Consider the following 23,260-nt stretch of genomic DNA (forward strand, 5'->3'; position numbering starts at 1 on the left):
ACAAAGCTCTCATTACGTCGCTCTTACAGCCAAAATGTAAGAGGTGTAAAACTATGCTATATTGGCCTGAGTGGCTGGCGTAATTGCCTTGCTCAGGGACACTTTGACACATCAAATTAAACGGGGGACCTTTTGATGCCATACATACAGCCTCGAGAGATCCCTCCATGTTCAGTCGTCATCAATGCCTGAGTGCAATGTACTTTTGCTGGAGACCCCTGGTCTAAAGGACCCCTGGGGGTCCCCAGATCGCACTTTGAGAACCAATTTTGCTATATACAGTATATACACCTTTGACTGATTTGATTACTACTAGGCGACTTGCCTTTTGCAATATAACACATTGGCACCAGCTCCGCAAACATTCAAGACGCACCGACACCATGGAGCTCTCTTAACCCATTCTGACCGGGCACCCATTTTGGTGTCAGCATCATGTTATGCTTTAGCTATTTAAAAATAGCAGATCTACAAGCTCATATCGCGCCACCGAGTGGCGCGATATGAGCTTGTAGGTCTGCTATTTTTGAAAAATCGAAGAGCGACTGACATTTTTAGAATCTGATCTCAGGTCAGAATGGGTTCATCAGAACAATGTGTGTCCGGCAGAAACCTTGTATGAATCTGATCTCAGGTCAGAATGGGATAAACTACTAGATTTCACAATATCCGATTGCAAAAACAAAACTCAGAACAAATTTATATTGAGATGTTGATTAGTTACCACGTGAAATTCACCACTAAGACTTTTGTAGTTGTGAAGTTGACCGAACAGCTGAGCTATAGACCTAACAAAACACAGGACATAAAAAAAATAATAAAACAGTTTGGACATGATAAGCACTCAATAAGTCAAGTTTATTAAATTGATAAAGACCCAGACATTGAGGTGGGGGCATATTTGACTTATGTGACATCTTCCAAGGATACATTTCATGATGTTGATGGCACATATTGATAAAACATTACAGCTTTTGTACTACCGTACTTCCTTCCTTGGCATGAAATCATACCACAAGATGTACGGATTGAAAGTGTAGGACAAAATCCAATGTCAACGACCGCAAAATAAAACAGCCCAGAATGTGGGGTGTTCAAAAGAAAAAAGACATTGGACCGTTTGGACCAGAAAACCTTGTGTTTCATGGCATGGTAAGATGTAAGGCAGAACGTTCTGATGTTCTAAGACGGAACAGCTCTAGACAGAACTATAAGAATCCTACAACGGTTGTACAGTACATACATTAAGGCCTTGAATCTAGTACGAGGAATAAGACATTTAGTGTAAAATCAAATGACTCTTGGGATTATCACTGTCCATCACTGATCGTAACAGACGGATAACCATATCGCCGTTTCAGTTACGACAAAGTCCGTTAAGTTGTGTTTTATCCTTTACCGTGACATGAGACCGTTATTCAGATTCCAACAAACGCGTGATTAACCCATTCTTGGCGGGAACCCATTTTGGTGTTGGCATCATGTTGTGCTTTAGCTATTTAAAAATAGCAGATCTACAAGCTCATATCGCGCCACCGAGTGGCGCGATACGAGCTTGTAGGTCTGCTATTTTTGAAAAAAATCGAAGAACGACTGACATTTTTAGAATCTGATCTCAGGTCAGAATGGGTTCATCAGACCAGTGTGTGTCCGGCGGAAACCTCGTATGAATCTGATCTCAGGTCAGAATGGGTTAAAGTAAATCGGGTAATCATTTCTTTGGCCTGCCTCCTTTCTCCTTCTGAAACTGGGCGATCCGATCCAAGATGGACATTAAGTTGGCAGGAAGGTCCTTCTGGGGCCCCGGCGGCGCCACCGCCGCGGGCGCCGTAGCCAGGGACTGCTGTCCGTTGCGGGGCCCGGCAGCGGTCACTTTGGCGGGGTCTGACCTGCGTCCGGCTCTGTTCTCTTCCCCCGGCAGACCTTGGTTCTCTGACCTGCGTCCGGCTCTGCTCTCTTCCCCCGGCTGACCTTGGTTCTCATACCTACCGCAGTCCGAGGAGACCCTCCTGGACGAGGATCCGTCGCTCCTCGCTCTGCCGTCGGAGCGTTTGTCGGCCGAGCCGGAGCTCCTCCTGTCCGCCACGTCGGCGCTCTGGGAGGCTGACGAGGCCTTACCGAGAGACTTCCGAGAGAACTCCGACCCGGCCGACGAGGAGGAATACTTCCGGTTCCTCTTCTCGTCCAGGCTGTCCCTCCTCTCCCCACCGTTGGCCTCCTTCCCCCTCTTCTCCTTGCTCGTCTCCCCCCCGTCTCCACTCCTCCTCCTCCTGTTCCCCTCCTCCCCGCTCCTCACCTGGCATTCTGGACTCCTACTCTGGCTGCTTCTCCCCCTCCTCCTCCTGTTCCCCTCCTCCCCGCTCCTCACCTGGCATTCTGGGCTCCTACTCTGGCTGCTTCTCCCCCTCCTCCTCCTGTTCCCCTCCTCCCCGCTCCTCACCTGACATTCTGGACTCCTACTCTGGCTGCTTCTCCCCCTCCTCCTCCTCCTGTTCCCCTCCTCCCCGCTCCTCACCTGGCATTCTGGGCTCCTACTCTGGCTGCTTCTTCCCCTCCTCCTCCTCCTGTTCCCCTCCTCCCCGCTCCTCACCTGACATTCTGGACTCCTACTCTGGCTGCTTCTCCCCCTCCTCCTCCTCCTGTTCCCCTCCTCCCCGCTCCTCACCTGGCATTCTGGACTCCTACTCTGGCTGCTTCTCCCCCTCCTGCTCCATGCCTCCCTGTCGTCCCCTCTCCTCCTCCTCCTCCTCCTCCTCGTCCCCTCCCTGCGTGGGGATCCGTCCGAGGCCTCTTCGTCGTCCTCCGAGGCCGCCGACAGCGAGTACAGCTGGCTGATCCTCCTGTCGTCCACTTCGTCCTCGTCTCCTCCTCCACACCCCGCCGGACCTCCCTTCTGGTTGAGGAAGGTGGCGGAGGTGTTGGGAGGTGCAGGGTACCATTCCTCCTCCTCCTCCTCTCGTCTCCCTTGCTTCTCCTCGCCGTCCTTGGAGGAGAGCCTGCGGTGTCGTCTGCTCTCCCTCCTCTTCTTCTTCCTCTTCCTCTTCCTCCTGAGGGAGGAGGAAGAGTTGGAGGAGGAGGAGGAGGAAGAGGAGTGGCTTGAAGAGGACGAGGAGGAAGAGGAAGAGCTTGATCTCTTCCGTCTTCGTTTCATCCTGAAGAGAGAGAGAGAGGACACGTTGTCTTTCTGATCCTCGTCACAGATGATCATACACTATATATATATATATATATATACTAGTTACATTTGGTTTATAAAGTAATAGTCACATATACAGAAGCAGCTGTTGCATGCATGTACTGTACTGAGTATAAATCTTGGCACTCAAATCTACGCATTATGAACATAATATAGCACCCATACAGTGAGTCTATTGTACAGTATATAGCCAGTTTGCATGTTGGCAGCAGAGTTTACGTTCCTGTTGGTGCAGATACCTTCCATACCTGATAAAAACGCTCCGTTGCCAACTCACCTTTTGTCCTCTTTTAAGATCTTACGCAATTTCTCAGCACTGGTGTTGCTCTTAGTTTTCTCCTGCTCCTTCGCCACGGCCTCCTCTCGCAGCCGGATGGATTTCTTCACGGCGCCCCAGAGGCAAAGGCGAGGCAAAGGCAAACCCCACATCGCAATGTATTCACACACAAATATATATATATATATATAATACAACACAAACACATCGGGATGTCAGACATGCACAAGTCACGTGACCCCGGAATGGCATGCGTTCATTGATTTAATGAAAAAAAGAGCAACAGCATAGGTGGGGCAAGTAACAAAGCAGTTGGAAGGTAAGATTGAAAAGGAGAGAAAGAGAGAGTAGAAGAGGTGGCATAGAGCAGAGTGGTTGGCATAGAGACAGATAGAGGATGGGTGGGGAGAGAGAGAGAGAGAGATAGGGTTTATCATGTAGAAGAGGTGGCACAGAGCAGAGTGGTTGGCATAGAGACAGATAGAGGATGGGTGGGGAGAGAGAGAGAGAGAGAGAGAGGGTTTATCATGTAGAAGAGGTGGCATAGAGCAGTGGTTGGCATAGAGACAGATAGAGGATGGGTGGAGAAAGAGAGAAAGAGAGAGGGTTTATTATGTAGAAGAGGTGGCACAGAGCAGAGTGGTTGGCATAGAGACAGATAGAGGATGGGTGGAGAGAGAGAGAGAGAGAGAGAGAGAGAGGGTTTATCATGTAGAAGAGGTGGCACAGAGCAGAGTGGTTGGCATAGAGACAAATGGGTGGAGGAGGGAACAGCAGAGAAAGCAGAGACATTTCCCAGATGGGTTTCACAGTTACCATGTTCGGAGCAGGGGGGAGGGGGACGGGACACACGGTGGTATACAAACCAGAGTCCGGCAGGAGAGAGTGATGGTCGTCGACGTCATCATCGTGGATTGATTTGTTTTGTCAGGGGACGAGGTCGTGGCAAGTTGGAGGGTCAAAGCCGGGCAGAGTCCCGGAGTCACACACGGAGACGCACACATACACCAAAACACTTCATCAGTATTACAAACCAGAAGATATGGGTGGTGTGTGTGTGCGTGCGTGCGTGCGTGCGTGCGTGCGTGCATGTCACATGAGTGTCTCAAGCTCTGTGACTACATGTATACCCATCAACACAGGTGTGCGATGTTGTGTGTCTGTGTTGTGTGTCTGTGTTGTGTGTCTGTGCTGTGTGTCTGTGGGCCACAGGCAGCTCACCTGTATGGCGTCTGTGATCTTGCGCAGCGCCTCCTGGGCCTCTAGGTTGGAGTCGTCTAGGGACAGAGCTCTCCGGTACAGCCCCTCTGCCGTCACAAGCTTCTCCTTCTCCTGAAGCCTATAGAGCACACCCAGACCCAGAGTCAGTTCACAAGCTTCCCCTTCTCCTGAAGCCTATAGAGCACGCCCACAGACCCAGAGTCAGTTCATCGTTGGTTTGTCTTTTGTGTTCGACTCTGTGTTGTTTTAGTGAGTTTCCAGAGTGTCTATGCTTTATCGTGTCTCCTCCAATGGCTGCTGTCACACATCCTTCTGGCCCAGAGATGTAAACCGGTTTAACCAGGACCTCACTCCGTCCGTATTAACCCACTGTTTGAAGTTGGTTTGACGGTTTTAAATTCACTTGTAATGTTGTGTTACTGTTAGCATTTAACCCATTCTGACCGGGCACCCATTTTGGTGTCGGCAAAATGACCGTTTTCGGAAAAAAGCTATGTTTCTATGTCAGTCGCTCTTCGATTTTTCAAAAATAGCACACCTACAAGCTCGTATCGCGCCACTCGGTGGCGCGATATGAGCTTGTAGATCTGCTATTTTTCAATAGCTAAAGCATAACATGATGCTGACACCAAAAGGGGTTATCCCGCCCAGAATGGATTAATAGGTGCCGGCTTGATTACAACCAACGCCCCAAAATGTCGTGAACCGGCAGCCGAGGTTTGAGAGCGTCAAACTATATTTATCGGCTTAACATTCCCTGGCAATATAACCTGACGTAACCGGTATTATTTGTCGAATTTGGCAGGGAATTCAATTTGTCACCTGGCAAGATTAAATTAACCCTCCGTGAGCAAAGAATCAAGAAAGATACTGTTAACTTGGGCAGAACACGCAGCAGGTGGATTGTGACTCACTGTTTCCCCCTCTCCACCAGCGTCTGACAGAGGTACTTCTTGGCATTGCGGTGATCCGGACAGGTCTCCAGGCCCAGCTCAAAGTCCGACACGGCCTTCATTATACTGCCTTTATTGGCATACCTTGGAATGAACAGAGAGGGGAAATATAGCATAGCAAAAATAAATAAAAACATAGAAGAGGAGTGTAAAGGTGCTTCACAAGTGCAATTCAACGGTGGGTATAACGAGCGAGAATGAATAGTATTCATTTTTCCCCCACACAGATTATTCCTGCTAGTCTTCACACCAAGAGAGCTTTCCTGCGATTAAAACGAATCCTATACTGCGCATTTTCTGAAAGTGCACTTTCGTTTTGGCAGGTGTGAAGGCTCATTCGAGTCCTAATGCGTATATGAAAGAACCGCATTTTACTCCGAGCAAAAACGGGGGGTTTCGCTTCGCTTCCAATCGCACTTGATTACGATTCGGTGCAGGTGTGAATGCAATCCGCAGTAAATAAAGGAAATGAAGCAAACATAATGTGGCGGGTGAGGACTCGCTGAACACAGTTGGTAGACGGAGAAGGCATATTTTAGATGTCCCGTTACCGTGGATAGACGTGGTCGAATGAGGAGACTGAAGCCCTGATCGAAATGAGGACGAGTACATTAATCAATTGCTTAAGAAAACACATAAAAACACTGCAGTGTATTATAGCCTACAGAATATTATGTCTGTCTGTCTGTCTGTGCGTGCCGTAAACATGGAGTGCTGTCACTGTGTGGGGACTGGGGAGCAGGGACTTCCATCTTGATAAACTTGTAAACATTTTGCGCTGCTGTCTGTTATATCAGTGGGCTGCAGCGCTGTGCCTCCGTGCCCAAAAGAACAGTGCGTGGCTGCGTGCGTATAGTGCGAGAGAGAGAGAGGGGGGGGGTCCAGTCCCAGACGGCACGACACATGCACATTATGAGTATAATTTTGTCACAAATGTTTCTTATATAATTTGACAATTTGGCCAATGTTTGACCAGTTTTATAGTATAGTTTGGGTCCCGACCCACATGTTGAGGTCCACAGACATACAGTATGACATAAGTAGTATGTCGATATTTGGCCATGGTTGCAGCTGAATTCGACCATCACTTACTGTACATGACAGCGTGATTCCCCTTCGGTTACGTAATACGGTATACACGTTGCACGCATTGTCACCAGCTCAGTGGCCTTGTGGTTAGAGTGTCCGCCCTGAGACTGGGAGGTCGGGGTTCGATCCCCGGCCGGGTCATACCAAAGACTCTAAAAATGGGACCCAGTGCCTCCCTGCTTGACACTCAGCATCAAAGGGTTGAATTGGGGGGTCAGTCCCTGCGACATACTAGCGTCATGTCCAGGGGGTGTACTTCATCAAGCTGCCTCACGCTACAGAAACAGGAGATAGGCTCCTGCCCTAAGGGCCTCATGGCTTGGCAAGGCTACTTACTTACGCATTGTCAAGAGTTCTTAGGCGTGCAGTACAGTCTGCGGCAGTGAGCACAATAAATATACTGCCGATTTGCAAGATTAGCCAGGGACAGACAGACAGACAGTCAGACAGACAGACAGACACTTCTAGATGGCTCGGAGTGTGCAAAGATGTCAAGAGGCCAATGAGAGCAGAGACAGACTCACAGTGCTCCACGCGCCACCAACGCCTCCACGTTGTTGTTGTCGATCTCCAGGGCTTTGTTGTACTCGTTCATGGCCTCCACGTGACGACCGTGCTTAAAGTGGTCCACGCCGGCACGTACACTAACACAGAGAGGGAGGAGGAGGAGGAGGTAGAGAAAGGGTTAATGACGGCCGTGCTTAAGGTGACTTGATTGATTGACATCAAAAAGTGCCTGTCAGCTCAATACCCACAATGCAAGTCTTTGTTTTCAAGTGTGTTGCACACAGATGTCAGTAGCATTATAATACATTTTTTAAAACCCTACCAGTTCCATTTCCTCCCCTCTATTCCTCAAGTGCGCCGCTATAGGTACATTTTAAAAACAAATCAGCAATGGTATCATTTTTGGTGGGTAGATCTTAGGGCTGTCAAAAAAAATCGATTCGAGTTAGAATCGCGATTCTAATGCCGCGATTTTTTTTTTTTTTTGCACAAATGTACCTGTACCTGACAGATGCAATGCATTATGGCCTGGGTTTCTGCATAGTGCATTTACTACCAGCTAAGCTAAGCCTGCCAATTGTATGTATTTTACACCTGTTTTAATACTAATGTATTGTTCTGGTATTGAGTGAGAAGAGATTTTGTAACTTTTGTACTGGTTCAAATTTGTGCAAGCTAAATGAGACATGTTCTTACTCTTGGATTTAACCTTTGTGTGTTTAAATCATTCAGTTGATAAAACCTTTACAATTATACAAGCTTTTTACTAAATGTACTCTGCTTTCATGCCAGAAGACTGGAGTAGATCATGCTAAAATTCTATTTAATTGTTTTTAATAAAAAATAAAAAACTGCTTTAGAATCGGAAAAAAATCTTTTTTGAATCGAGAATCGGAAAAATCGAAAAGATCGTTTTTGAATCGAATCGTCACCCCAAGAATCGGAATCGAATCGAATCGTGGGACACCTAAAGATTCGCAGCCCTAGATCTTGTGGAGTTCGTCATTTTGAAAGTAGCTCGCAAGTCAAAAAAAGTGTGGGCACCCCCCTGACGTACACTAACACAGAGAGGGAGGAGGAGGTAGAGAAAGGGTTAAAGTGGTCCACCCCGGCACGTACACTGACACAGAGAGGGATGAGGAGGTAGAGAAAGGGTTAACCCATTCTGACCGGGCACCCATTTTGGTGTCAGCATCATGTTATGCTTTAGCTATTTAAAAATAGCAGATCTACAAGCTCATATCGCGCCACCGAGTGGCGCGATACGAGCTTGTAGGTCTGCTATTTTTGAAAAATCGAACAGCGACTGACATTTTTTTAATCTGATCTCAGGTCAGAATGGGTTCATCAGACCAGTGTGTGTCCGGCGGAAACCTCGTATGAATCTGATCTCAGGTCAGAATGGGTTAAAGTGGTCCACCCCGGCACGTACACTGACACAGAGAGGGATGAGGAGGGAGAGAAAGCAGTGATGTAAACAGGTTTTCAATGTAATGAGTCCCAGGATGCAGGGATGGTCTTTTATAGAATGAGTCCCAGGATGCAGGGATGGTCTTTTAGAATGAGTCCCAGGATGCAGGGATGGTCATTTAGAATGAGTCCCAGGATGCAGGGATGGTCTTTTATAGAATGAGTCCCAGGATGCAGGGATGGTCATTTAGAATGAGTCCCAGGATGCAGGGATGGTCTTTTAGAATGAGTCCCAGGATGCAGGGATGGTCTTTTAGAATGAGTCCCAGGATGCAGGGATGGTCTTTTAGAATGAGTCCCAGGATGCAGGGATGGTCTTTTAGAATGAGTCCCAGGATGCAGGGATGGTCATTTAGAATGAGTCCCAGGATGCAGGGATGGTCATTTAGAATGAGTCCCAGGATGCAGGGATGGTCATTTAGAATGAGTCCCAGGATGCAGGGATGGTCATTTAGAATGAGTCCCAGGATGCAGGGATGGTCATTTAGAATGAGTCCCAGGATGCAGGGATGGTCATTTAGAATGAGTCCCAGGATGCAGGGATGGTCATTTAGAATGAGTCCCAGGATGCAGGGATGGTCTTTTAGAATGAGTCCCAGGATGCAGGGATGGTCTTTTAGAATGAGTCCCAGGATGCAGGGATGGTCTTTTAGAATGAGTCCCAGGATGCAGGGATGGTCTTTTAGAATGAGTCCCAGGATGCAGGGATGGTCATTTAGAATGAGTCCCAGGATGCAGGGATGGTCATTTAGAATGAGTCCCAGGATGCAGGGATGGTCATTTAGAATGAGTCCCAGGATGCAGGGATGGTCATTTAGAATGAGTCCCAGGATGCAGGGATGGTCTTTTAGAATGAGTCCCAGGATGCAGGGATGGTCTTTTAGAATGAGTCCCAGGATGCAGGGATGGTCTTTTAGAATGAGTCCCAGGATGCAGGGATGGTCTTTTAGAATGAGTCCCAGGATGCAGGGATGGTCTTTTAGAATGAGTCCCAGGATGCAGGGATGGTCTTTTAGAATGAGTCCCATGGGGACATTTTATGAGTCCTACTTCAACAACGTTAGGAGTCATATTTTGCCATTTCTACAAATAGCAGATTTTAACTCCCATTTAATTTTATATGGTTATAATGTGGTTATATTCATGTAGAAAACAGAATACGTGATTATTATAACTAAAGCTAGCAAAATAGAGCTTGTTGTTTTATTGCGTCCCTTAACTATAAACTATTTTTATCTCTGAGAAAGGGTTAGTGACGGCCATGCTTAACCCATTCTGACCTGAGATCAGATTCATACGAGGTTTCCGCCGGACACACACTGGTCTGATGAACCCATTCTGACCTGAGATCAGATTCTAAAAATGTCAGTCGTTCTTCGATTTTTTCAAAAATAGCAGACCTACAAGCTCGTATCGCGCCACTCGGTGGCGCGATATGAGCTTGTAGATCTGCTATTTTTCAATAGCTAAAGCATAACATGATGCCAACAACAAAATGGGTGCCCGGTCAGAATGGGTTAAAGGACAACTTTAGTTTTTTTCCAACCAAGGTTCATGTTTTAGGTTGTAATTAGAGAAAGTTTTAGGGATTTTAGCTGTTTTTGACAGGGCATTCGAGCATGGGGCTAAATATGTTTTGTTTTTTTACAAAATATTATAGCGATTTCTTTTTTTTATCATTTACTATAGTCCTACTAGACCCCAAGAAATTACATCGGTCCACAAAAGATCACGAGATCTCTCTAATAATAATAATAATAATTTTAAATAATCGCCATAATATTTTGTAAAATAATACATATTTAGCCCAGGATGCAGACTGTTAATATAATAAGAATTATAATAATATATAATATAATAAGAATTACCACTTCAGAGCCCAGGATGCAGACTGTTAATATAATAAGAATTATAATAATATATAATATAATAAGAATTAGCACTTCAGAGCCCAGGATGCAGACTGTTAATATAATAAGAATTATAATAATATATAATATAATAAGAATTACCACTTCAGAGCCCAGGATGCAGACTGTTAATATAATAAGAATTATAATAATATATAATATAATAAGAATTAGCACTTCAGAGCCCAGGATGCAGACTGTTAATATAATAAGAATTATAATAATATATAATATAATAAGAATTACCACTTCAGAGCCCAGGATGCAGACTGTTAATATAATAAGAATTATAATAATATATAATATAATAAGAATTACCACTTCAGAGCCCAGGATGCAGACTGTTAATATAATAAGAATTATAATAATATATAATATAATAAGAATTACCACTTCAGAGCCCAGGATGCAGACTGTTAATATAATAAGAATTATAATAATATATAATATAATAAGAATTACCACTTCAGAGCCCAGGATGCAGACTGTTAATATAATAAGAATTATAATAATATATAATATAATAAGAATTACCACTTCAGAGCCCAGGATGCAGACTGTTAATATAATAAGAATTATAATAATATATAATATAATAAGAATTACCACTTCAGAGCCCAGGATGCAGACTGTTAATATAATAAGAATTATAATAATATATAATATAATAAGAATTACCACTTCAGAGCCCAGGATGCAGACTGTTAATATAATAAGAATTATAATAATATATAATATAATAAGAATTACCACTTCAGAGCCCAGGATGCAGACTGTTAATATAATAAGAATTATAATAATATATAATATAATAAGAATTACCACTTCAGAGCCCAGGATGCAGACTGTTAATATAATAAGAATTATAATAATATATAATATAATAAGAATTACCACTTCAGAGCCCAGGATGCAGACTGTTAATATAATAAGAATTATAATAATATATAATATAATAAGAATTACCACTTCAGAGCCCAGGATGCAGACTGTTAATATAATAAGAATTATAATAATATATAATATAATAAGAATTACCACTTCAGAGCCCAGGATGCAGACTGTTAATATAATAAGAATTATAATAATATATAATATAATAAGAATTACCACTTCAGAGCCCAGGATGCAGACTGTTAATATAATAAGAATTATAATAATATATAATATAATAAGAATTACCACTTCAGAGCCCAGGATGCAGACTGTTAATATAATAAGAATTATAATAATATATAATATAATAAGAATTACCACTTCAGAGCCCAGGATGCAGACTGTTAATATAATAAGAATTATAATAATATATAATATAATAAGAATTACCACTTCAGAGCCCAGGATGCAGACTGTTAATATAATAAGAATTATAATAATATATAATATAATAAGAATTACCACTTCAGAGCCCAGGATGCAGACTGTTAATATAATAAGAATTATAATAATATATAATATAATAAGAATTACCACTTCAGAGCCCAGGATGCAGACTGTTAATATAATAAGAATTATAATAATATATAATATAATAAGAATTACCACTTCAGAGCCCAGGATGCAGACTGTTAATATAATAAGAATTATAATAATATATAATATAATAAGAATTACCACTTCAGAGCCCAGGATGCAGACTGTTAATATAATAAGAATTATAATAATATATAATATAATAAGAATTACCACTTCAGAGCCCAGGATGCAGACTGTTTCTTCCTGATCACCGATGCAAAGTCCTGCTCCCGGAAATGTTTGCTGTGTGTGAGAGATCATAATGGTGTTTTACGTATAAAACTAATATTGGGTCATTTGCACATGCATTTACACACACACACACACACACACACACACACACACACACACACACACACACACACACACACACACACACACACACACACACACACACACACACACACACACACACACACACACACACACACACACACACACACACACACACACACACACACACACACACACACAAAAAACCAAGTTAAAATGTGTAACCAAATTTGACTGAGGGACTGCCATTTGATTTTGGGGAATTTTCGCAGGGAACCATACCTTCAAATTGACATATTGGTGGTTCAGTTTGACCCACCAGTTTTGGAGATATGGCTTATAGAGTAATGTCTTGCAAAAAACAGCGAGTTGAAAACACAGGCTTGAAAGGTTCACTTCTGCGGTCTCTAACATTACACCTAGCTGCATGTTTAAGCATATATTTCATATTTACATGTCGATTTCAGCTCCGACACCTATTTCACATGCTCTAGTATGTGAAGAGTCTTTAACTCTTGACCCATTTTTCTCAGCGTTTTCTCCTCTGGTGAAAAACTGGAATTTGGCAGGCTCTCAGTCAAATCTGGTCACATTTCATGAATTCACAGCCATTCAACAAACAGTCCAGAAGCATGGTTACCTGTGTACTGTGTATACCTGTGTACTGTGTATACCTGTGTACTGTGTATACCTGTGTACTGTGTATTAGGGCTGTCCCCGACTAAGGATTTGTATAGTCGACTGATAGATGAATACATTTGCTGTTAGTCGACTAATAGTCGACTAAGCAAAAACAAAAATTGTATATAAAAATACAATATTTACAAAAATATACAAAAATATTGTATTATTCCACTAGGTCTGTGGGGGACATAAACACATTTGAACATTCTGACTGTTCAAATCTTTTTTTTTAACAACTGAGAGGCTTGTCATTAGCCAGATTGAGATTCTGGAGTCTATCAGGCCAGCACACTGTGCGATTCAAGTCACAGGCAGTGGCACATTGCCACACAGGCAGACACACTCCAGATGCACATTGGAGATTTGAACAGTCAGAATGTTCAAATGTGTTTATGTCCCCCACAGACCTAGTGGAATAATACAATATTTTTGTATATTTTTGTAAATATTGTATTTTTATATACAATGTTTTGTTTTTGTTTTGCTCAGTCGACTAAGAGGTGGTCAGTCGACTGAGACCCGTTCCGATCGATTAGTCGACTATTCCACTAATCGAGGTCAGCCCTACTGTGTATACCTGTGTGCCATGTGTATGCGTACCTCTGCAGGCCTCTCATCAGCGAGGGCGGTTGGGTGTGGCTGATGCCCACCTTCCTCAGCAGGTACTGGACCACCGAGGGGTTGTAGTAGCCATGGCAACTCGTCAGGACACGCTCGTACGTCTCACTGGTGTCGTTAGCCACGCGCACGCTGCGACTGAAGAGGAGAGAAAAGACATACCTTTCACAGCATGCACACACACACACCTTATGGTTGCTGAGCTTTCTGACAGCATCTTATTTTTTTTAATATATATTTTTTATCCCACGATTTTGTAACCCATTTTTCACCCCTGTGTCAATCATCTAATGTGATCCTGGGCTCTACACACCCTCCACCAACCTAGTCCCCATATATGGGGGACAAGGGGAGAGCAACGGACTTGAACTCATGCTTCCTTCATGCCTGAGTGTCCAAGTTGCTCCTTTTACACCTGACAGGGGGGAGTTTCCCTGGTTGGACGTATGGAAGGAACACGTTATTCCAACCAGTTCCTTTCCCCTCCATCAGGCGCCCCGGCTGGCCAGGGGGACGCAGTTTAGAGACCAGGATTACTGCATGTTTTTTGTGAGGGTATCCTATCCTAGGGGACACGGGGAGAACAACTCTGACAGCATCTTACACATTCTGACAGCATCTTACACATGATGACCAGGCGTTTGATTAAGAATTGATTGAAACCTTTATTTATTTCTCGAAAAAAGTATTTTTTTTCTTTTCCAGTTTAGCAGCAACGTAATGTAGGGGGGGTAACTTCCCATCAATAGCTTTAACCCATTCTGAACGGGCACCCATTTTGGTGTTAGCATCATGTTATGCTTTATCTATTGAAAAATAGCAGATCTACAAGCTCATATCGCGCCACCGAGTGGCGCGATACGAGCTTGTAGGTCTGCTATTTTTGAAAAAAATCGAAGAACGACTGACATTTTTAGAATCTGATCTCAGGTCAGAATGGGTTCATCAGACCAGTGTGTGTCCGGCGGAAACCTCGTATGAATCTGATCTCAGGTCAGAATGGGTTAAAAATAAACTGGTGCCAGTGCCTAGATCTAGATAGATAGAGGACCAACCTACCCCGTCATAGAGGGTACAATGGTTACTCACACTGCATTTACATTTACTGTACAGTGATTTTGTTGGTCTTCTAACCCATTCTGACCTGAGATCAGATTAAAAAAATGTCTATTACATCCTGACAGTTTCATTATTAACCCATTCTGACCTGAGATCAGATTCTAAAAGTGTCTTCGATTTTTCAGAAATAGCAGACCTACAAGCTCGTATCGCGCCACTCGGTGGCGCGATATGAGCTTGTAGATCTGCTATTTTTCAATAGCTAAAGCATAACATGATGCCAACACCAAAATGGGTGCCCGGTCAGAATGGGCTAAACATTATGGTTGCACAGTGTTTTTTGCAACTCTGTAGACTAGACTCAGTATTCCTTGTGAAAGCAACTTTATTTTACATCGTACAATTTCTTTAGGAGAGATATTATGTTGGACTGTAAAGACCATCGCAGTACAAAATAAGTAAAAAAGTACAAAAACAGAAATTCAACTGGGTTTAATTCAATGAAGTGACGCACCATTACAGCCAGTCATCGGATAGCAAGTTAGGCGTGCAAGAGGTCATAAAATACAATGAAATGAAATACGTTTTGGCTCGCTCTCCTTTTCACATAGAACAAACAACACTAAACAAATCATTGAAAGCAGCCAACAACAGGTCTTAGATAGAATCACAAAGGTCAAAGGCACAAGGCAGCCTACATCTTTGTAAAGGGTAGATGCATAATGAGTTGCATTTTTATAGTGCTTTTCCAAGTGCTCAAAGCGCTTTACAAATGGTTCATTCATTCATACATTTGGAGGTGAAGTGGCGAACAGTCGACGCCAGCGTCCTCACTTCCCACATTCACACACCAATGGTGGCGAGCTCACAGTTCACACACCGACCGACTCATTGGAGGCAATCTAGGGTTCAGTGTCTTTGCCCAAGGACACTTCCACATGTGGACAGGAGGAGGAGGAGCCGGGATTCGAACCGCCGACCCAGGGATCATTGGACGACCTGCTCTACCTCCTGAGCCAGTGCATGTAGCACATGAATAGTGTGTGTGTGTGTGTGTGTGTGTGTGTTACCTGTAGTGAACAGGCAGTTCCTCTTTGGAAATGACTCCCAGCTTGATGTACTCCAGGAAGGGGGACAGAGAGGTTGAGAGGAGGGACACGGTGATCTTCTCCTGGTAGCGGTCGATGTCCTTCACTCCAGCTGTAACACAGAGAATAGAACACATTCATCAATTTACCTTTGTAGAATCTTTCTTTCAAATTTGGGCACATAAATTAAAATCTCAAAAACAATTTGTCTCTTGATTATTTGCACTCATCTAGTCTATTTTACAAATGTGTAAATGCAAGAGTAATAAAGTTAAAATGTATTTTCTTCCCGTGTTTAAACCCTACACAGTATATGGAGTTCCACAAGGCCTATATTAGGCCACCTTTATTTTTCCCTCTCCACACCAAAGTCACTCAAGGTCCTGCGTATCACCTGTTCCAAAACTGCCTGCAGGATGTCGAGTCATTTCAAAAGAGCGCTCCCCAAACTGAAACACCTATTATTTATTATTAGTTTCAAAACTAAGGCTCTAATACGGAGTTCTTTGTCAGGCATTCCCTAATTTGGAGTAATATGCAGATGTCAGAACAACATTGTGATGTCAGAACAGAACAGGCCAGCTCCATATATGGAGATCTAAGGGGTGGTCAGGTTGGGCCCTGTCCGGAGCCTGGGCAGAGAGAGCCTTTTGTGGTGGTTCTGGACAACCGGTGACCCGACGGACTTGACACCGGGGCACTGCAGCACTTCCCCTGTGGTGGCGTGGAACGTGTGTGTCACATTTGAAGTCGGCGGGGCAAACGGTTCTCGGGTTATGTGGATTACAGACGTACAGTACGTATAAACGTACGTACACACACAGACGTGGTGCATTTATATTCTGATATTATTTGACCCTTTTGGTGTTTTGACCCATTCTGACCTGAGATCAGATTCTAAAAATGTCTGTTTGAAAATGACAGTTTTCCGAAAAAGCTATGTTTATGCGTCAGTCGTTCTTCGATTTTTTCAAAAATAGCAGACCTACAAGCTCGTAGCGCGCCACTCGGTGGCGCGCTATGAGCTTGTAGATCTGCTATTTTTCAATAGCTAAAGCATAACATAATGCTGACACCAAAAGGGGTTCCCGCCCCAAAATGGGTTAAGCATTATGTTACACTTTAACTTTAGATTTTTCAAAAATAGCATCTACAAGCTCTACAAGATCTACAAGCTCATAGCGCGGCACTGAGTGCCGTGCTACGACCTTGTAGATCTTTTTAATCGTGAAGTTTGGTGCAAATCTTTGAATATATATTCTTTCAGAGAGAATGTTTATCTTCACGTCTAGGGGGGGGGGGTCCCTGGAACAACATATTTGCAGATGGGGTCGGCGGCCAAATACATATAATTGTATGGGTTCTTGACATGAAATAGTTTGAGCACCACTGACATAGAAACATGGGGTTTTCAGAAAACTCAATGATTTAGGAGACATTTTGTAGAATCTAGCTCAGGTCTAAGTGGGTTAAATGTGACACCTTCTAAAGCCTGTACACTATATATATATATATATATGGTTGGTTACTTTGGGCATAGCCTACAAACCAAACTAACCTCTGATGTGGTCTCCTATCTGGTAATAGGACAGAGCTGGTTACTTTGGGCATAGCCTACAAACTAACCCATTCTGACCGGGCACCCATTTTGGTGTCAGCATCATGTTATGCTTTAGCTATTGAAAAATAGCAGATCTACAAGCTCATATCGCGCCACCGAGTGGCGCGATACGAGCTTGTAGATCTGCTATTTTTGAGAAATCGAAGAACGACTGACATTTTTAGAATCTGATCTCAGGTCAGAATGGGTTCATCAGACCAGTGTGTGTCCAGTGGAAACCTCGTATGAATCTGATCTCAGGTCAGAATGGACTAAACTAACCTCTGATGTGGTCTCCTATCTGGTAATAGGACAGAGCTGGTTACTTTGGGCATAGCCTACAAACTAAACTAACCTCTGATGTGGTCTCCTATCTGGTAATAGGACAGAGGGTCATCATGGCTTCCAGTCGACGGAACCTCACTGATATGACACAGCGCCTGGAGGGAAGGAGAGAGAGAGAGAAGAGAGGACGAGAACATGCGTTTACAACGGCTCCGTCTCAAAATCAATTCGTTCATTTATCCTTGATGAAGACGAAGACGTCTCTAACGGTACATTAAAATCAGTGCAAGTGAAAAGTAAGTAAGTGAAAATCAGTGAATTAAGTTGATTCGCCCATACCGACAGCTCCAGGTCTTCGATGTCTCTCTCCAGTCCTCCAGCACAGCACAGCAGTGTGAGAAAGAAGCCATATTCCCTGACGTTGTTGATTCTGCCCACTATAGCGTCCCCTCTGTCCAGGTCGCGGTACAGCATGGCTCTCCTCTCGTCAAAAGACACCTCCATGAACAGCTCCAAAGGAGGCATACTGGCATAGGGCTCTAGGAAGGCAACACATAGTACATACTGTAGTTTAGTTGGTAACAAGAAGACTCGCCCCGTTTCTGTTTTCCTCCCAGAATCTTCCCCAGTGAGGGGTTGGTGGGAGAGGCTGGACAGCAGACGGCTGGACTTTGAATTTCTCCAACTATAAACTTTCATGACAGCAGAACAGCCCTAAGTACAAATATAATTTATGAAAAGCTACTACAGTGAAGTCTGTTCACAGAAGTTGTTGTAGGATATGTGGGGGATTATCTGACGAGGTACCATTTGAGTGGGCAAAACCTTACTAAATAATAGGGCTGCGAATCTTTAGGTGTCCCACGATTCGATTCGATTCCGATTCTTGGGGTGACGATTCGATTCAAAAACGATCTTTTCGATTTTTCCGATTCTCGATTCAAAAAAAGATTTTTTTCCGATTCTAAAGCAGTTTTTTATTTTTATTAAAAACAATTAAATAGAATTTTAGCATGATATACTCCAGTCTTCTGGCATGAAAGCAGAGTACATTTAGTAAAAAGCTTGTATAATTGTAGAGGTTTTATCAACTGAATGATTTAAACACACAAAGGTTAAATCCAAGAGTAAGAACATGTCTCATTTATTTAGCTTGCACAAATTTGAACCAGTACAAAAGTTACAAAATATCTTCTCACTCAATACCAGAACAATACATTAGTATTAAAACAGGTGTAAAATAAATACAATTGGCAGGCTTAGCTTAGCTGGTAGTAAATGCACTATGCAGAAACCCAGGCCATAATGCATTTTTTGTTTTTTTTGCACAAATGTACCTGTCAGGTACAGGTACATTTGTGCAAGAAAAGAAAAAGAAAATCGATTTTTGGAAAATGAGAATCGATTCTGAATTGGACGGCATTAGAATCGCGAATCTAACTCGAATCAGCCCTACTAAATAATACTAAATTGTTTATAGGGTCAATATAAGTAAAATAATATAGCCTTTCCATAAGAGTATCCTTTTATATTTTTCCAAAAAGAATACAAACCAAGCCAATAGCATATTACAAAGTTATCCCCCCCCACTGGTGAAAATTCCAGGAGGAAAAACGGGCAAGCACCGAGGTGAGTTGTCCAGTATTAGTTTAGTTTAACCTAAACATATTCATAGTTGTCCACCGTGAATAGAGCAAAGACACATACCACCACGCTTACACATGAAGTCAGTCGCTCGCTCGCTCGCACGCGCACGCGCACACGCACACGCACACACACACACACACACACACACACACACACACACACACACACACACACACACACACACACACACACACACACACACACACACACACACACACACACACACACACACACACACACACACACACACACACACACACACACACACACACACACACACACACACCTGCTGCCTCCTCATCCTGCTCAACCTCTTGTGGCGTGGCGGTTTTCCATGTGGGAGAGAACAGGAGGTCAGCCTTCCTGGCAATGAACTGCTCCACTAGATGACTTCCCTCCCTTACATCCGCCCTGCGACAGAAAACAAAAGTATACATGTTACTGACCTGAGGTCAGATTCATACGAGGTTTCCACTGGACACACACTGGTCTGATGAACCCATTCTGACCTGAGATCAGATTCTAAAAATGTCAGTCGTTCTTTCGATTTTTCAAAAATAGCAGACCTACAAGCTCGTAGCGCGCCACTCTGTGGCGCGCTATGAGCTTGTAGATCTGCTATTTTTCAATAGCTAAAGCATAACATGACGCTAACACCAAAAAGGGTTCCGGTTCAGAATGGGTTAAATCACATCCACACCCTGCAACAGAAAACACACAAGTAGATATGTTACAGTACGTTTTGACAGTCGGATTGAGAAGAAGGAGTGCTCGTTTTCTTTGAGTTCACCTCCCACGCTCCCCCACAAAAAAAGAACTATTCATAAAAAGTTCAAATGTGGACTGGAGATACAAGGTTTCTGCCTGACAGCAACAATATGCAAATTCTCTATATGGAGCAGTAGAGAAAGGAGACATTACCAATTTACCATACTGATAGAATGTCTATATACTATTAACCCATTCTGAACGGGAACCCATTTTGGTGTTAGCATCATGTTATGCTTTAGCTATTGAAAAATAGCAGATCTACAAGCTCATAGCGCGCCACCGAGTGGCGCGCTACGAGCTTGTAGGTCTGCTATTTTTGAAAAATCAAAGAACGACTGTGACATTTTCAGAATCTGATCTCAGGTCAGAATGGGTTAATCAGACCAGTGTGTGTCCAGTATGAATCTGATCTCAGGTCAGAATGGGGGTTAATGTGAGCAGTACATGAAGGCTTACCTCTCATATGTGGTCTTGGATAGGTCAGAGACTATATCTTGAAAGTCGGGGTTTTCAATCTGCTCACATTTCAGCGTGTTGAACAGTGTCTGTCCGTGGTAGACCAGACACTGCTTCAACAAGTCTTTGTCCATTCTCTATTGTTCCACTGACTTGTCCTGCAAGAGAGACTGGAGTTGAGTCGAGACCAGTGTAAAGCACTCAAATACCAGTGATGCAAATAGCCTGCATCTCAGACTCACTAACAGTGTTGTTTTTGGCAGCAAATTTCTATTTTAGTTTTAGTCATAGTCTCCTGAATAGTTTTCACTTAGTCTTAGTCACATTTTAGTCACCTGGAATGTATTAGTGTCAAGTGGCGGGCCTTGTTGCCGTCATAATGACTTATTTTACACTTGCTGAAAATAGCCGATCTACAAGCTCACAACGACGCGTTGTGAGCTTGTAGATCGGCTATTTTCAGCATGCAACCAAGTGTAAAATGACTTATACTGGATCTGTTGTCCACTAGTCCCTTCCTAACATTTTAGTCTAGTTTTTATTTGTTGACGAAATTGTCAGTATATTTAGTCTTAGTTTTAGTCACCACAGCATTGTTTTAATTTAGTTTCCATTTAGTTTTCTTCAGTGGAAAAGGTAGTCAACGAACATTTTTCGTCTTAGTTTTAGTCGACGAAAACAACACTGCTCACTAATTGAGAAAGGAAGCAATCATGTTTCAATGAACTGGGGGGGTCCCGGGATGCAATACTGTACTCTAACGTCATTGAAGTAGGACTCATAAAATGTCCCTGGGGACCCATCTGATCTAAAAGACCACCCCTGGGTCCCGGGATCCATTACATTGAACTGAATTACTGTACTTAGTACAATTATTGTAATTTTAGTTTTTACTCTACTAAAACTATCCGAAATGTTTAGTTACTAGAAATTATTTTGTAGATGTTTATGACAAAAACACACCAACCACTTCAGCCACATTAGCTGCAGTTTGCAGCAATACATTTTTTTTATAATGAGTTGAATCTAGAGTTGCATGGTTGCAATACCCTCCATTGACCCAAATATTAATTTCCGATCTACTTGTATTAAACATTACTCACCAACATTGCAGCTGTAAGGCATACTTGACAGAAAGTAGCTCATAACATGATGATATACGGTGGATTTTTTTATGAAACAAAAACTTTGCAGATGGAAAGAGGATAACTCATGCTTGCCCTACTACAGCTGCAATGTTGGTGAGTTTAATGTTGTTTAATACAAACAGATCAGACATTTATATAATCCAGTGTTGCAAATTGCGGCTACAGCCGCAGATATATTTTTGAGTCATACCATTTGAAAAGCAGATCTACAAGCACATTGTGAGCGTGTAGATCTGCTATTTAATAATTTATTTTATTTGAACTTGTGAAATGGGACATTATTCTGCACAATTAGTACTCCTACTTGTTTTGATACATGAAGTACTTTCACTCAAGTACATTTTGAATACGGGATTCGTAACAGATTATATCTACATCATAGATAGATAGACTGTAAATATCTACATTGCAACTAGCCATGGCATGGTTCACATGTTGCTCTTCCATCACTGGTCGAGACCTTTGGCTTTTGCTCAACATAACTAGCATGCAGGGCTTACAGGTTGACTGAAATGCAGTTATACCGTCGAAACGGTATTAAACTATATCTATTTCAACTAGAAAACGCGACATTTTAGTTAGTGGCAACTGCACAGTTGTTCAACACAGCACTGTCCACGTAGATAGGTTAGCAAAACTGTTAGCATGCTAGCAATAACTCAAATCTCATAAAGGTTTTAGCCCCCCCCCCCCCCCCCCCGCCCCCCCTGTTGCCACACGGTCACGTATGGTAAAAAAAACTCACAGTATAATTTCACGCCGTCAAATATTCTATTATTTTCTCCATTTGCAAGAAGAAAATTAACACGTTTACATTTTGAAACAATAACATAAAAAGAAAATGGCCCAACCTCCTCCTGCGCATTGTGCGCAAGCGCATCACAGTACCTTGGTGTGTTACGTTTTATATTGTACCGTGGGAAACCGTGGTATTCAAAGCAGTTAGGTTCCGGCCATTGCTCAAAAGGCCACCAGTATTTTTTAGGTCACATTCCTCTGTCTTTCATGGCCACAAAGGGCAGTGGTTTTCTTATCAGTGGTCCGGGGACCACCAGTGGTCCTTGATGGGGGGGGGGGGGGGGGGGGGGGGGGCGGCAGGTGGTCTCCATTAAATAACTTCTTATTAATATGATAAAATTAAATGTTAATATGACCATTACTAAGCCAAAAGTGACCAACAAACTAACTATAGCCTATATAGAAAAACCTGATCAAACATTGTCAAATACGCCAATTTCTATGTTTCACAAACACTTTTGTTTGTGTTTGTGTTTGTGTGTGTGTGTGTGTGTGTGTGTGTGTGTGTGTGTGTGTGTGTGTGTGTGTGTGTGTGTGTGTGTGTGTGTGTGTGTGTGTGTGTGTGTGTGTGTGTGTGTGCGTGCGTGCATGTGCATGTATGCGTGTGGTGGGCTGAGGTTAAGAGTCAAGACATGAGATAAATATGAAACATTTATATGATTACATTATAGCATTAAAATAACATTTACAATAAC

The 23,260-nt window shown here is 43.0% G+C and overlaps 1 protein-coding gene across 1 annotated transcript; it reads right to left on the reverse strand.

The window, feature by feature from the left end:
* Nucleotides 1-839: 839 nt before the first annotated feature.
* ttc14 (tetratricopeptide repeat domain 14) lies at nt 840-22,623 on the reverse strand. The gene is made up of 13 exons (XM_083766868.1): nt 22,513-22,623; nt 20,620-20,777; nt 19,679-19,803; nt 18,085-18,284; nt 17,816-17,900; nt 15,843-15,972; nt 13,696-13,851; nt 12,310-12,381; nt 7,261-7,380; nt 5,609-5,731; nt 4,695-4,812; nt 3,474-3,577; nt 840-3,152 (listed from the first exon to the last, which is right to left on the reverse strand). The coding sequence occupies exons 2-13, from the start codon at nt 20,751-20,753 to the stop codon at nt 1,712-1,714; spliced, it is 2,808 nt and encodes a 935-aa protein (XP_083622994.1). The 5' UTR covers nt 20,754-20,777; nt 22,513-22,623; the 3' UTR covers nt 840-1,711.
* Between the last annotated feature and the right edge of the window lie 637 nt (nt 22,624-23,260).

Source organism: Protomyctophum parallelum (assembly GCF_964188405.1).
Source record: "Protomyctophum parallelum genome assembly, chromosome: 6".
Lineage (NCBI taxonomy): Eukaryota > Metazoa > Chordata > Actinopteri > Myctophiformes > Myctophidae > Protomyctophum > Protomyctophum parallelum.

Bases quoted from the DNA above. Each gene is read 5' to 3' on its own strand.
- ttc14 (XM_083766868.1), bottom strand. From the start codon at position 20,753: ATGGACAAAGACTTGTTGAAGCAGTGTCTGGTCTACCACGGACAGACA. The intron at 4,813-5,608 runs GTGAGTCACAAT...TGTGCTCTATAG, and splicing joins CTGGTGGAGAGGGGGAAACA to GCTTCAGGAGAAGGAGAAGC. The intron at 3,153-3,473 runs GTGAGTTGGCAA...CTCTCTCTTCAG, and splicing joins ATCTTAAAAGAGGACAAAAG to GATGAAACGAAGACGGAAGA.